The 16373-nt window shown below is 38.8% G+C and overlaps 1 protein-coding gene across 4 annotated transcripts in view; it reads right to left on the bottom strand.

Annotated features, from left to right (window-relative positions):
- Positions 1-3175: 3175 nt before the first annotated feature.
- The window catches only part of NFU1 (NFU1 iron-sulfur cluster scaffold), a 28933-nt gene continuing 15735 nt past the window's right edge, over positions 3176-16373 (bottom strand). For 2 of the 4 annotated variants that reach the window (XM_059405941.1, XM_059405945.1), the window contains exons 5-8: positions 13507-13633; positions 11564-11624; positions 9900-10074; positions 7637-7825 (exon numbers count right to left, since the gene is read on the bottom strand). In XM_059405941.1, the coding sequence (XP_059261924.1) occupies positions 7781-7825; positions 9900-10074; positions 11564-11624; positions 13507-13633 (408 nt within the window). In that variant the 3' untranslated portion in view covers positions 7637-7780. Of the gene's footprint in view, positions 3408-7636; positions 7826-9899; positions 10075-11563; positions 11625-13506; positions 13634-16373 lie in introns of those variants that run through there. The other 2 variants (XM_059405944.1, XM_059405942.1) reach the window with 2 other exon arrangements.

Genomic DNA, 16373 nt, shown 5'->3' with positions numbered 1-16373 from the left:
AACACTAGAATCATACTTTGACTCCTTGGTGCATGGGTTCTTCATATTTTTAGATATGCCAACTGGAAGCCCAATGGCCTTCTGCCCAGCAGGATGTATGGCAAGGAGGAGGTTGTGAAAAACTTTGAAAGTCAATATTTTCCCAACCCAATGGAACAAAGAGCCCTTCATAACTATGCTCCAGTCAAGACACTAATATGAAAGAACTCTGTTTATCTGACCCCCATCTCTACAGAGCTTTGCCTTAGCTGGACCTTTGGGAATAAGGGCTGGAAAAGAAAATAAATGATCTGTGAAGGAAAGGGGACATCTGGATCTAATTAAAACATCTGAAGAAATGGAAAGGATTTTCTCTCCTCATCAAAAGTTCTGAACTAACTGGACTTCAAAAAAAAAAAAAAAAAAAGAATGATGGTAAGGAGGGTGTCAGTCATCATCTCTTTATGTAAGTTCATTTCTCTGTTCATAGATTTGTCCTGTTAAACCTGATGGCTCTCAGTCTCCTCCATGCTATACAGCCTGATGCACAGAAGGCCGGCCATTAGGGCTTCCAGCTACCATTTCTAAAGAAAGGAAGAACCATATTTAAAATAGCTTTATAAGATTTTTAAATTAGGGTGCAGTGGGGTGGCACCTAGGTGCCTCAGTTGGTTGAGCCGCAGATTCTTGGTTTGGCTCAGGCTGTCGTCTCACAAGTCATGAGATCAAAGCCCATATGGGACTCCCCACTTATTGGGTAGTCTGCTTAAAGATTCTCTCCCTCTGCCCCTCACCCCACTTGCGTGTGCACTGTGCACACTTTCTTTCTCAAGTAAATGGATAGAATCTTTAAAAAAAAAATTTTTTTAAACGTCATGTTTGTGATTTTTGTTACCCCTTACCTGAATTCCAATAGCAAATAGCAATAAAATTATTACAATAAAAAATGCCTAGATATAAACTTTCAGTTATAAGTCCTGGGAATGTAATGAACAGGATGGTAATAGTTAATAATACTGCACTGTATATTAGAAAGTTGCTAAGAGAGTAGATCTTAAAAAGTTTTTACCAAAAGAAAAAAAGTTGTGACTATGTTTGGTGATGAGTGTAAACAAGACTTATTGTGGTGATTGTTATACAATATATAGATATACCAAATCATCCTGTTGTACACCTGAAACTAATATAGTTACATGTCCATTATATTTCAATTAAAAAAGAAAGGCATAACAAGAATATGGGAAGCAGGGAGACAAATGTTCCAATTTTTAGGGAGTTTTGTGGAGAAATGTGCCCCAATGGACAGAGTATCAAAGGATCAAAGGAAGAAGAAACAGATGGAGCTATCAAGGCTTATGAGATGGAAGAAATGAACACAAGAATAAAAGGCACCAGTCAGGGCCTCATAAAGTCCCCTTCATTGAACCCCTTTGGTTCTACCACCATCCCAGTTCATCCTATAGACCTTAACGCCAAAGTGACCCTCCAAAACACAAATCTGATTCTGTTCTCCCTGCTTCCAATTCAGTGGGTACCCTTCACCTGCAGGATTAAGTCCAGACTCCTCTGTAAAGACATAGTTACTCAGGATTTCATTCCTGCCAGTCTTATCAGCATCATTTTCTGCCACTCTACTCAAGCAAGCATCTTATGGTCTAGCTATACTGAACTAGTTCCCTAAGAATGGACTATAATGCTTTTCCATCTTTGCCTATGCTCTTTTTGAAAGGAAGCATTAAAAAGGTAACCAGGTGTTAGTTAGGACATGACTATAGAGAACTAGTCACAAAATGGGTTTGTAAGGGGACCACAAAATTCCCTTGTCCAAAATTACCTCCACTCCTTACCTATCACATTGCCTAAACTTGTCTCTGTATTTCTGTATTTAAAGCAGAGCACCTCCCTTTCCCCCAGGAGGTCTACAGTAAATCATTATCATCTATTAATACTTTACAGTGACATTTAATATAATTTTCATTTGGATATTGGGTATGAAAAGGTCACTGAGGAAATGAAAGTTTTGATGTGGATGAAGCTGTTTCTGAAATCAAAAAGAAGCCAGGTCTGGACAGATCACCTTGGTTGATGACACTGGTCAAAAAAGGGACAACTTGGGATGCCTGGGTGGCTCAGTTGGTTAAGCAGCTGCCTTCGGCTCAGGTCATGATCCCAGCGTCCTGGGATCGAGTCCCACATCGGGCTCCTTGCTCCACAGGGAGCCTGCTTCTCCCTCTGACTCTTCCTTCCACTCTGTCTACCTGTGCTCGCTCTCACTCACTCTCTCTCTGACAAATAAATAAATAAAATCTTTAAAAAAATTTTTAAAGATTTTATTTATTTGACAGAGAGAGATAGAGCACAAGTAGGCAGAAAGGCAGGTAGAGAAAGGGGGAAACAGGCTCCCTGCTGAGCAGAGAGCCCACTGTGGGGCTCAATCCCAGGACACTGAGACCATGACCTGAGCTGAAGGCAGAGGCTTAACCCACTGAACCACCCAGGCACTCCTAGGAGATTAATATTTAAATCAGTGGATTGCTCTTTATAATGTAGGTGGGCCTCACCCAATTAGTTGAAGACCTGAATAGAACAAAAGACTGACCTCCCTGGAGCATGAAGGAATTAGGCAGCAGACAGTCTTTGGACTTCAACTACAACATTGGTTCTCCCCTTGTGTCCAGTCTGACAGCCCACCCTGAAGACTTTGGACTTCCCAGCCTCCATAATTACATGAGCCAATTCCCTGAAATAAATGTAAAAATAATAGGTAGAGAGGTAAGTAGATAGATACAATTTGTTTTGTTTCTCTGGAGAACCCTAATACATCTACTTAATATTGATCCTACTGATTTTTTCAATGCTGAATATATGAATTTGTTTTAAATTTCTTAAGGATAGAGCTTTTAATGACAAAGAATAGAAATTCACTCAAAGTAGCTAAAGAGGGGATTTATTGGCTAATGTCATTGGAAAGGACAGGGATATAGCTTCAGGCACACCTGTATCCAGGACACAAACAGTGTTGTCAGAACTCCCTTTGATTCTCTCTCCTTGACCTTATGCACAGGTCAATGACCCTCAAAGAACTCTGGAATCATATCTTTATAGTTTGCAGTCCAAGGGGAGAGAGGCTATTCCCCCATTCTTTTTTGTTTTTTTTTTTAATATATATATATATATATTTTTTTTATTCCCCCATTCTTACTTTTCATATTCAAAGCAAGGATTCTGATGTGTCCAGTGCAGATTCCTATGCCCTGCTCACTCCTATTGCAGAAGGCAGGACACTGTGATTAGACAATTCCACCAGTACCACACAGAGTCACCAGAGGCACAGAGTCAGCGAGAGAGCCAACATTTCCCCAGCCCCACGTAGACTCCTTTTCCTCAAAGGAAAGGGGAAGGTGTTGCTAATGAAAATGCAGGGACACCTGTAACACACAAACAAAAGATGCCCACTACATCAGATGAACACAGCCTTGACTGCCCCACCAGGAAACCTCATGCTTAGGAACAAAGATGCAGACTCCAACTAGAATTAGTATATTCCCCTATATTCCTCTCTGGGGTGCATCCAAATTTTCCCAGTAGGCAGAACCTGGAGCAGTTTTCTAGCTCTGCTAGAAGGAAACTCACCTTACTGCCAAGAAATTGTCCACAAATAGGAAACCATGAGATTAACTGGTCCTATCTAATAGTTCTGTTCTGTAGGATGTGATCAGAGTTGGAATGGAAGCAGCCCATTCATAGAGCTGCCTAGAGCTGAAAGATCACTGGAAATGTAAGGTAACAGGAAAAAAAAAATACTATTCCCTAGTTTCTTTCAGGGGATACAAAGGCATAGCCTACAAGCACTCTGTCAAGATTGCAACTCTGCTGTGGGAAAATCGAAGTATAAAGCTGGGTTTTCCCAAAGGGATGTAAATTCCAACTGGACTGAAGAGCAGCTAGCTTCCTGACAAAAGGGTTGGGGGGCAGGGGAGACACACATGCACATACCACTGCTTTGGCCCAGTAGAGTCAGGAGCAAATAAAAGATGGAAAAGACTTTGGCCCACAAGAAAGCAGCACCTCTGAGAGCAAGGAACGCTCTCTCCCCCACCAGGTAAAAATACTCAGTGGTATGTGGGTCCAGTCCCCTTAAGACAAAATAGTAGTATTGTAGCAATGTGCATAAGGTCTGCAGCCAGAATGCCAGGGTTCATATTCCTGGCTTTTCCACTGAAGTTGTATGGCAATGGAAAATGTACTTCTCCCTGTGCCTCATGGGGACAATAATAGTTACCGATCTCACAGGATTAAATGACTTCATAAATGTAAGGTGCTTAGAATAGTGTTTGTCACATAGTGAATGCCAATGAAAGTTTGCTATTTTTAAATATTTTGCTCCTTGTCATTCTGGATAATGCTTCATCCTAATTCTCATTAGCAAAAAATCCTCCAAGTGCTTGGCTGACTCTTAGTCAATAATCTCAGTTTCAAATACCTATTGAAATGTCCCATGTTTACAAAGTGTTTTCCATAATACTTGCAAGATTTTATACATTTGGGGGGGCTAATTTTTGTTTTCACCAAACACAACTAATATGAATGATTACTTCCCCTTTTTGTGAAACATATACGAGAAATTAAGTATAATTTAAAAATTCAAAAGTAAAACCACTTATCTGATTAACCATACCTTCTAAATTAATCTTTGATTGAAAAAATGGCTCAATTAATTTAAAAATATATTATTTTCATTTTAAGATTGGTATTTCGCACTGTTGGCCACAAATAAGAAAAAGCAGTAAAATAAATGTACCAACTCCTCCATGACTTACCAAGGCTATTAGAAAGCAATCAGCTTCAAGTGACAATACCTGCCAACAGTAGATGTTCGTAACAAAAAAACCTCTTATCTCACATGATACTCTGAAAACGGGTGGTTCCCAGACTATCTCAAAAGTCAATAATGTCCTCAAGGATCCAGGCCTTGTTTCCTCTTTGCCATTCTCAGTGGACTGGCTTTTCATCATGGTTTTAAATTGACTGTCATAGCCTTAGACATTAAGTTTCCATTCTACAGCATACCTGACAGGAAAGAAAGGAATTGAGGGGAAAAGAGCCTTCTTTACATAGATTAACTCTCTCTCTTAATCAGGAAAGAAAATCTTTTAAATTAAAACACTCCAGTAGAGCCTCTCTTATAGCTGGTTGGCCAGAGCTGGGTTACATGTCCCCACCTAAACTAACTGGCAAAGAGAAAAGGAGTTAAAATGACTGGCTTACTTTAGTTAGAATTTATCCCCTGAAGCATACCTTCCCTGGTCACATCACAAATGATAATTAACAGGTTGCCAGGGTGGCTCAGTCAGTTAAGCATCTGTCTTCAGGTCAGTTCATTACCCAGGGGTTCTGGGATCAAGCCCTGCCTTAGGCTCCTTGCTTGGCAGGGAGTCTGCTTCTCCCTCTCCCTCTGCTCCTCTCCCTGCTTGTGTTTTCTCTCTCTCAAATAAATAAAATCATAAAAAACAAAAACAAATGGTAATTGAAAGGGCCTCTCTCAGTAAGAAGCAGGGGTATATATATATATGCTGGGTAGACAGCCACTTGTTTCTGTAGCACCGTTCGGCTCACTTTTTGCTTCTGTCCCATTTCCAGGTAAGGACTTTTACTTTACACTTGGGCCATAGTTTGCTTCTTGCAGTCCCCACATACATACACATACATAGCTTCTAGATTCTGTTTACACTGCTCTGTATGCCTAGAAAGGTCTTCCCCACCTTTCCTCTCTGCTTCTTAGGGCTGCTCCCTTTTGCAGAAAATCTTGCTCATACCTTGGCTTCTCGGTTCCATGATTTCCCCTCCTCCAATAATCTAATTCACTCCCCACTTCAGCAACTTATTTCATGGCCATCTATGAAGGCTTGTCATTAACTGCATCTCCTCCACACTCTCAATTTCCTGTAGCTTTTTTAAAAATTAATTTATTTATTTAACAGAGACCACAAGGAGGCAGAGACCACAAGAGAGGCAGACAGAAAGAGAGGAAGGGAAGCAGGCTCCCCGCTGAGCAGAGAGCCCAATGCGGGGCTCGATCCCAGGACCCTGAGACCATGACCTGAGCTGAAGGCAGAGGCTTTAACCCACTGAGCCACCCAGGTGGCTCAAAAGCAATTCCCAGAGTCTGACCTGAATTCATCTCTAATAGCTTAGGGAACGAATTCTGCCAACCCCGCTGTCAGGTCTATGAACCAAAGAACAAACATATAAACTTTAAATTCCAGCATTCATAGATCATGGAGTTCTTCCTGTTTCCATCCTTTTTTTTTTTTTTTAATTTATTTATTTATTTGAAAGGAAGAGCAGAGTGAGACAGAGAGCGCACAGAAATTGGGGTGAGGGGTAGAGGGAGAGGGACAAGCAAACTGTGAGCTCAGCAGGGACCCCAATGTGGGACTTGATCCCAGGACCCTGAGATCATGACCTGAGCCAAAGGCAGATGCTTAACCCACTGAGCTACCCAGGTGCCCCTCCATCTCTATCTTAGTATGGATACTTTTGGGAACCAGAATTCCAGAAATAAAATATACCACTGCTCTTTCTCTCTTTCTTATCCTGATATTGTCTGTGAACTACTGTTTCTGAAATATTATAGAAAGAGAGAGAAGGGTAATTTACTATGTTGGGTATCTGAAAAAGCAGTACCTCTATGGCAGAAAAATAACTGATCATATTTCTGGCATGGCACAGATTATAAATCTCTGAGTCAAGAGAATCCAGTGGAAGAAGAACCAAAGCAGTTTTTCTTTTTTTTTTTTATTTTTTCAGCGATTCTGCGTTATAAAATAAAGCCTGAGTATGCTAAGGCAGCTCTTCCCTCAATTCAGCCTGCTGTGTCTTCTACCAATGGAAATTCTGCCTACATTCTGGAACTTGGTTCTTTATTAGTTTTCAGCCTCATGAGTACTTTTTTTTTTTAAGCCAGATCTGTTTTTTTTTTTTTTAAGGGGGCAGAGAAGAGACAGAAGGAGAGAGAAAGAGAAAATCTTAAGCAAGCTCTAGGTCCAGTGCAGAGACCAAAGTGGGGCTCATTCTCACAACTTGAGACCATGACTTGAGTCAAAATCAAGAGTCAGAGACTTAACCTACTGAGCCACTCAGGCACCCCCAGGCAGATACAATTTTTAAGCCAGAATTGTTTAGTTTTTTTTTTTAAACAAGATAAAAATCCAGTAAAGATGGGGGTACTTGGGTGGTTCAGTTGGTTAAGCCACTGCCTTTGGCTCAAGTCATGGTCCTGTAGTCCTGGGATCGAGTCCCACATCAGGCTCCCAGCTCTGCAGGGAGTCTGCTTCTCCCTCTGACCTTCTCCCCTCTCATGCTCTCTCTCACTCTATCTCTCTCAAAAAAAATAAAATAAATAAAATAAAAAATCCAGTAAAGAGTCTCAAATGTTTCCCAAAAAGCTAAGCCATTTTAGAGTATTTTTATAAGTATTCTCCTTATTTACTTCTGTATTAAAAAAAAAGCAAATAAATTAGATGGTGGAAAATGAACTGCTTCATACATTATGCAAAGGAACCATAAGAAATAAAGAACTAACATTAAAATATCCCTGGATAAAATCCACGTGTACAGAAGATGATTCAAGATGTTATAAATAACTCATATGAGGTAAAGCAAACATGCAATATTTATATATCAATCTGGAAAAAGGGCACATTTTATTAATCCCAAGTTCCTTAGCAGATTAATAATAAAAGCTTCGTATAATTATCAATAAGTCCAACTGCTGGGCCCAAAGAAAATGCTAATTATTTTAAGGTGAGTTAGCTTCTTTTTCATCTGATTCATCATCCATAACCTAAAACCAAGAAAAGAAAAAGAGAATTTAAGAATTAAGAAAAGGATTAGAAATTGCTATTTTCCTGATTATACCATTACTTGCTTACCTGAAATACTCCACTCTATAATAATGCGTGTCAGTCCAATAAGAGTAAGTCTATCAACAGCCCCCAAAGCACAAGTCTGTCTCATAAACTGGTATCATAACAATATAAAAGCAAATTTAATATTAGCAAATTAATTAAGCACTGGTCTTTTTAAAAGATTTATTGAGAAAGAGAGCATGTGTGGGGGGGGTGAGGAAGAGAGAGTAGGGAGAGGGCAGAGGGAGAGAATCTCAAGCAGACTCCCAGCTGAGAGTGGAGCCCATGCTAGGTTCGATCTCAAGACTCTGAGATAAGGCTTAAGCTAAAACCAAGAGTTGGACACTTAACCAACTTCACCACCCAGATGTCCCAAGATTAGTATCTTTTCATGAGTTAATATATTACTCAGGAAATAAAGAGTTGTCCTTTGGAGAGGAAAAGAGTTATATAAACTCAAGAATGTTTTTTCAACACACCTACTACAATTAAACACCAATTCAAGTTTATAACCTGACTGCCAATTCATCACCCCACCCTGGATAAGTAAACATATGTTCCTTTGTCAATCCACCAAAGTGTCAAGTAATGCAATTCTTTAAAGAGGTGTATAAGGCATAGAAAAAAATAATGAAACAAAAATAAGTTTGTTTCTTTAAATCTAGAAGAATTTGGTTCTGATCTGAGACTATCATGGAAAAACAATTCATATTTTGTCTTGAATTGAGTAAAAATAGGTATTAACTTCTAAGGAATTGATACATTATACTTAATCTTAGCAACACACAATCCAGAGAGTTTCATCCATCAATTCCTATTTTAGGCAGCACATTCCTAAATTTGGAAACCTTCTTCCAAATACTTATTTAATACAAAGAATGTACACAACATGTACAACACACAGGGCTAAGTGTTGGAGAAGAACATAAAGACCTGGGTACGATGACAAGTCTCTCAAGGAACTTATGCATAAACATAAATCTGAAACAGACCCACAGGAAGAGGCTTTGGACAAATGCAGAGCCCAAGTCCAAGGAGAGGACCAATATGGCCTTCAAAGAGCAGATGCCATGTATTATACCAAAAGGATGGATTTTCATACTACTCAGAGATGAATGGTTCTCAAAGGAGCTGAGGAGATGCCCTCTCCTTAAAGGCAGAGTGACCTGAAGAGTTTTTTCAAATTTCCAATTTCCATACATTGTTTTCCTCCTTGATAATTTCTTTCCATAAGGCCAAGCCTCTTGGTTGAGAACTGTGGCAATAATGGCCACTATTACTACTGAGAAGTTTCTGTGCTATTCCTGAGGTGCTCTGGGGCAGAAAAAATCCTATCAGGCTAGAATTCCATTTAGTCCTCTGTCTTACTGTACAACAAAGTATAATTTCTCGATGAGGTTCTTGCCTGGATAAATCTGATGCATAAATATGATGGAGTTCTTCCACTGAGGACTTCCAACTCTCAGCTATAACATCCATGTTTTGATTCCCCTTTTCAAAATTGTTCTTTTTTTAAAGATTTTTATTTATTTACTTGAGAGAGAGACAGTGAGAGAGAGCATGAGCGAGGAGAAGGTCAGAGGGAGAAGCAGACTCCCCATGGAGCTGGGAGCCTGATGTGGGACTCGATCCCGGGATTCCGGGATCATGACCTAGGCCGAAGGCAGTCGTCCAACCAACTGAGCCACCCAGACATCTCTCAAAATTTTTCTATAAACAGAGCAGCAGCAAGACCTCTGAGTCTCCATTTCCTTACGTACAGAATGGGAATGACTTACTCAATACTGTGTTGTGAGAAGATTAAAGCAACAATATTTGTAAAAAGGCCTGGCAAATAGATAGGTATTCATAACACTAAAGTGAATTCTAAAATAAGGGGTCTTCAAGTCTAATAACAACTGTAACACAGAGATCCAGCCCCTCAAGAATATGTCAGGTCATAAATTTCTTTTTAACCCCCAAATATTTAGTTTAATATTGAATCTCGACTGTTATATAATATTGGCATACCTGTTCTACACCCTCTACTTCCGGAATATAAAACTGCAGCATGTTCTGAATTCCATTTTTAAGAGTAATGATTGAACTGGGGCAGCTGGTACAAGAACCTTGGAGTTTGAGCTGTACGATGCCATCTTCAAAGCCTTTATAGATCACATCTCCTCCGTCTTCCTGCACAGTTGGCCTGTGGTCACAGAATATTTGTGATGTATGTAAAAGAACTGAAGCGTCCACCAAAAAAACTTAAAACAACTCAGGGCTTAGATTTTTATATTGGTAAAATTCACAAAGTTGGAGCTACTTATACAATAGGGAAGAGAAATGTAGCTAGTCTCATTTGTAACTTTTTCAAAAAGTTTCAGATAAAATGTGCAAATTCATTCATACAAATATTTGCTCCACTTATTATATTTTAATCCTGCTTATTAATAATCTTTTTAGGCATTTAAGATCTCAAATGTTCTAATAATTACAATTACCTAAGATAATACTCACTCATTTCTTTTGAATGAACAGACGCTGACTGACATGATACATGCTGGCTTTTTCTCGCCAGATCAACTTTGCATTGAAATATAACATTAATAAAAAAAACACATGAATCATGTATGATCAATTATACAAATTTTTACAAAGTGAACACACATTTGTCTCAGGCCAAGACACAAAGCTAGCACCCCCCAAAGTCCCCCTTGTGCTTACTGGCAACCAAAGGTAACCATTTCCTAATTGCTATTACTATTGATTAGGTCTGTTTTGTAACTTTACAATTTATAAATGGGCATTCCATTTAAAAAAAATAGAATTTCCTCTTTTGTATTTGCCTTATTTTGCTCTTAATGAAATTCTTCCACATCATTACACAGTGTTTCATTAAGTGAAAATGCCAGAATTTATCCCTGCTGTTGTGGACAGATATTTGGGTGAAAATCAGTTTTTGGTTTTTACAAACAGTGCGGCTATGAAGACTCTTCCAGATGTCTTTTGGCATACATATACAGGGCCACGGGGAATACACCTGAGCACGAAATTGCTGGATCAAGAATATACGTATATTCACATTTAGTAGATACAAACAGTTGCCCTTTGCCCACGTTCTCATACCCTCGCCTCACACTGAGAATCAGCAAAATGACCCATGAGAAACCTTCATGAACTTCCCTTCTCCATAGGCTCTTGTGTGCTTCGGCAGCTCTCTACCGTTTTCAAACGAAAAAAAAAATTTTTATTGTATTTTATTGTATTTCTGTGAGTTCTCAGCAGGTCTGCTACAGCAAAAGTGGAAGCCTGCAATTCTCCACTCATTTAAATTTCTTCCTTATGGGCAATACTCTGAAAGAAAGTATTTCTCTTCTCACAATCCACCCAAACACTGTTTAAATCATTTTTTCATTTTAAGAAATTTGGTACTATAACAATATCAAACCTAGACTGTGACTGTGAGAGATAAATTCCCTCACTATGTTTAGACAGATTGTCTTAAAAATTTTGGAGTGCATATACAAAATGTAAATTCAACTGCCATGGTTACCTATTACAATTTAGATTTACTTCTACTTATTTATTAGAGGGCTTTTGTTTTCTTTTCCCTCACAGACAGCTAAAAGTAAATTGCCATAATAGAAATTGCCTCTGCAGCATATTTGATTTCAGGCAGAATGATGAGCACATACCGTATTCTAGTATCTAACAATTCCTTAATCATTGCCACAACTTCATCATCTTCTTCAGATCCTATTAACAATTGCAAATAAAATTTATCAATGATAGAAAGTTTATATCCGTGCAAATAAAAGTATTAAAAAGGATGATTTTAACTTAATGTCTCATTAAAAAAATAATAAAAGCATACATATCTAACTTGGTATGGTGATAAAAGGGAAATGGAAATGATAGTTGGAGAGATGGAAAGACCATTCGATTCTCTGAAGAAAAACTTTTTAAGAAAGATTTGAGAGAGGAAGAGAAAACACATGCATATACAGGAGGGAGGGGAAGAGAGAGAGGGAAAGAGTCTCAAGCAGACTCCCCACTAACTGTGGAGCCCAGTGTGGGGCTCAATCCCATGATTCTGAGATCATGACCTGAGCCAAAGCCAAGAGCCTGACGTTCAACCAACTGTGCCACCCAGGTGGCCCTTGATTCTCTGAAGAAAAATTAAGGAGCACTGGCCAACTCAACACTTGGTGATGAAGGTGAATAACTGACATAACTTGATCTACTAATGATGCTAGGGTTTGAATTTTTTTGGTTTGTAAACTTTCATCATCCTCAAGGATTGAGAAGTGGCAGAGAAAAAAGATTGCCTGGATTGTGAGGGAAAGTCTGAGACACAAAGGTACACCTACTTCATAAGTTAAATTATATTTTTAATTTTTTAATATAGAGGTTTTCAAAATGACATCCATACTAAATATAGATATAAGCCTTATGGAAATTTCCAAAATATTCTACAAATCTGAACAAAAATATGTTTTTCATTTTATGTCATTTTTGCTTTTCTTTTACTTTATAAGGTTATATACTGATCTTTACCAATACCTTTTTGTGGGTTTAAAAATTTTTTTGAGAAATTTACCTTTAGGAAAATGAAAAATACAGATAATTCAAATTATACTATAATACACACTCTAGAGTTCTGGCAACAATATAAGTAAGAATTATCAATATCAAATTATATTAACTTTGAGCCTTTTTTAATAAAAGAAATAAAATATAATAAAACAAAGGTTCTCTTATGTTGGGGTGCCTGGGTGGCTCAGTCAGTTGAGAGTCAGACTCTTGGTTTCAGCTCAGGTCATGATATTATGGGTCATGAGATCAAGCCCACATCATGCTTCACACTCAGCATGGAATCTGCTTGAAAGATTTTTGCCCTATGCCCTTCCCCCTACACGAGTGTGCATGCTCTCTCTCTAAAATAAATAAATCTTTAAAAAAAAATACTACCTAGCATTTAAACTAGAATGACACTTTTTTCAAAATGGCTGTATTTCAAAATATGTTCAGTGAAAAAAGGCAAGTTGCATATAATGCACATTAAAGTGAAAAAACTCATACCATATATTCCCCACAGAGACTTACACATGTAGTAAAAGTATAAAAACAAGCCAGGTTTATATACATCTCTGGAAATAGAACAGGGGAAAGCAATGGATGGGGGCTGTGAGGTTTTGGTTTTATCTTTAATGTTGTGGACTTTTTTTTTTTTTTTTTTGAGTAAAGCAATAGAAGTTTTTTAAGTGAAGATACTGAAAAAGCTCTCAAGAGTGAGAGGGGTCTCAACAGGGCTGCCCTGTGTCTTTAATGTTTTATTTAAAAATGGGTCCCAAGAAATTATGGGAAATATTAACATCAGTTAAATTTGAGAGGAGAGCAAATTGGTATACATATTATTTTCTATATGTTTAAAAATGTTTATAATTGAAAAATTCAATTTTGTATAATATAGTCAACTTATGCAGAAGTTTTCAAAAATGATGGATAAAACTAATATATGTGAAGTTTTGTTCCCTCTGGAATTGGTTCCAGATCTAAACATGGTACACTGATAAGAATCTACTATCATGACTTCCAAAATCAAAACAAATATTTACTTAAAATAAATATTAATTACCCAACATAGTACCTGCTTCTCCTGAAGATGTTTCCTCAGTAACTAAGGGTAAGCCAGAAGCAAAGAAATCCATGATTGTTGCATAAATATCTGGTTTCAGTAAATTCCAGTCTAACTCTTCACTTTCCTGTAAATATTTAAAGGAAAATCCTACATTTCTAATCAAGAACAAGGACTAATACAAAACAATACTTCATTTCTTTTAAGAATCTTTTCCTATATATATCCTATACTGTGTAACAACAGCACTCATTTTTGGAGAAGACTTGTCAATTCAGTCCTTAACAGATCTGTTTATAAGGACTTTTGGAAGATATAATCTTATAATATTCTTCATCCATTCATTCATCACACTTATGTTAAATGGGCTGTATGTACCATGCTTTGTTTAGGGGATATCACAATGATTAAAAGATACTTTTTCATGAGGTGAAGAGAGTTAAAATACTGAATGAATTTTGTGTTTAAGGAGAATGATAAAGAGATTTCCTATTCTTTTAAATAAAGTAGAATAGAGTTGCTTGATCAAATATACAGGATATCCCACAAGCAACCAAAAAATTCAACTCACATATACTACTTCAGAGTACTGAAGAAATCCAATGACACAACTGTAGAGCCAAAACATGTAACATGTTTTATCTATGGTGTTGTGCTAGAAGACTTATGGACATCCAACAAGCCCAGTATCCTTAAGAAAGAATCTCTAACTATGTAACCTCTATATCTGGCCAACTAGTTGATTCCATTAAAAAAAAGACACAATGAGGGGCACCTGGGTGGCTCAGTGGGTTAAGGCCTCTGCCTTCAGCTCAGGTCATGATCTCAGGGTCCTGGGATCAAGCCCCGAATCGGGCTCTCTGCTCAGCAGGGGGCCTGCTTCCTCCTCTCTCTCTGCCTGCCTCTTTGCCTACTTGTGATCTGTCTGTCAAATAAATAAATAAAATCTTAAAAAAAAAAAAAAAGACACAATGATTAAATACCTAAATAGTACTAACATCCATAAAGAGAAAGGTAACATGTTTTCTTTTAGTTTTCTAAAGGAGAGCTCTTGGGGGCGCGTGGGTGGCTCAGTGGGTTAAAGCCTCTGCTTTCGGCTCAGGTCATGATCCCAGGGTCTTGGGATCGAGCCCTACATCGGGCTCTCTGCTCAGTGGGGAGTTTGCTTCTCCCTCTCCCACTCCCCCTGCTTGTATTCCCTCTCTTGCTATCTTTCTGTCAAATAAATAAATAAAATCCTTTAAAAAAAAATAAAGGAGAGCTCTTTAGGAGGAAAAACTATTAGATTGGTCAGTCCATTTAGATTCTCAGGAGGCTGTTAGCTAGTGGCTATGTTTAAATACTATTAAAAATGAATTGGGGGGACGCCTGGGTGGCTCAGTTGGTTAAGCAGCTGCCTTTGGCTCAGGTCATGATCCCAGCGTCCTGGGATCGAGTCCCACATCGGGCTCCTTGCTCCGCAGGGAGCCTGTTTCTCCCTCTGACTCTGCCTTCCACTCTGTCTGCCTGTGCTCGCTCTCGCTTGCTCTCTCTCTGACAAATAAATAAAATCTTTAAAAAAAAAAAAAAAATGAATTGGGGCGCCTGGGTGGCTCAGTGGTTAAGCCGCTGCCTTCGGCTCAGGTCATGATCTCAGGGTCCTGGGATCAAGTCCCACATCGGGCTCTCTGCTCAGCAGGGAGCCTGCTTCCCTCTCTCTCTCTCTCTGCCTGCCTCTCCGACTACTTGTGATCTCTCTCTGTCAAAATAAATAAATAAAATCTTAAAAAATAAATAAATAAATAAATAAAATAAAATAAAAATGAATCTACAGGGACGCCTGGGTGGCTCAGTTGGTTAAGCAGCTGCCTTCAGCTCAGGTCATGATCCCAGCGTCCTGGGATCGAGTCCCATATCGGGCTCCTTGCTCCGCAGGAAGCCTGCTTCTCCCTCTGACTCTGCCTTCCACTCTGTCTGCCTGTGCTCGCTCTCACTCTCTCTCTCTCACAAATAAATAAATAAAATCTTTAAAAAAAATTAATAAATAAAAATAAAAATAAAAATGAATCTACAAGCATAAAAGGGGCTATTTTTGTCATGGATTAAGAACCAATTTAGGGGTTCTCGGTGGCTCAGATGGTTGAATGTCTGACTCTTGATTTCAGCTCAGGTCATGATCTCCTGGTTCTGGGATCAAGCCCTGCATCAGGCTCCTTGCCCACAGTGGAGTCTGCCTGAGAGTCTCTCTCTGCTCACACGTACCCTCTAATTAGTAAAATCTTAAAGAAAAAAAAAAAAAGCTAATTTAGACATGGTATACAGAAGACAAGATAGTCTATACGGCCATACCACCCTGAACGCGCCCGATCTCGTCTGATCTCGGAAGCTAAGCAGGGTCGGGCCTGGTTAGTACTTGGATGGGAGAAGACAAGATACATGGGCACTGCTATGGATACAAGGGCGAAACTAATGAGTTGCCTTAGTGACTGGGAACTGGTTCTGGGAAACATTTTAATAACTTATTTGGAAGGCGGATCAGAGGGCTACTTCAGATCTTCAGTAAACAGTGGACTCTACCGAGTAGGGAAATACTGCTAATAATAAAAAAAAAAAATCTGAAGTAGTATGAATGAGAAAAAAAGGCAGTACATAAGCTTCAAATACATTTACTCATTTAGACATTTAGAGAAAAATAACAGGGGTGCCTGGCTGGCTCAGTCAGTAGAGCATGTGACTCTTGATCCTGGGGTCATGAGTTCAAGCCCCACACTAGGCGTAGAACTTACTTTAAAAAAAATATTGGAGGGTACCTGGGTCGCTCAGTGGGTTAAGCCGCTGCCTTTGGCTCGGGTCATGATCTCAGGGTCCTGGGATCGAGCCCCGCATCG

Source organism: Mustela nigripes, chromosome 7 (assembly GCF_022355385.1).
Source record: "Mustela nigripes isolate SB6536 chromosome 7, MUSNIG.SB6536, whole genome shotgun sequence".
Classification (NCBI taxonomy): domain Eukaryota; kingdom Metazoa; phylum Chordata; class Mammalia; order Carnivora; family Mustelidae; genus Mustela; species Mustela nigripes.
The sequence above is the reverse complement of the archived record's forward strand: the minus strand, read 5'-3'. Positions and strand labels throughout refer to the sequence as shown.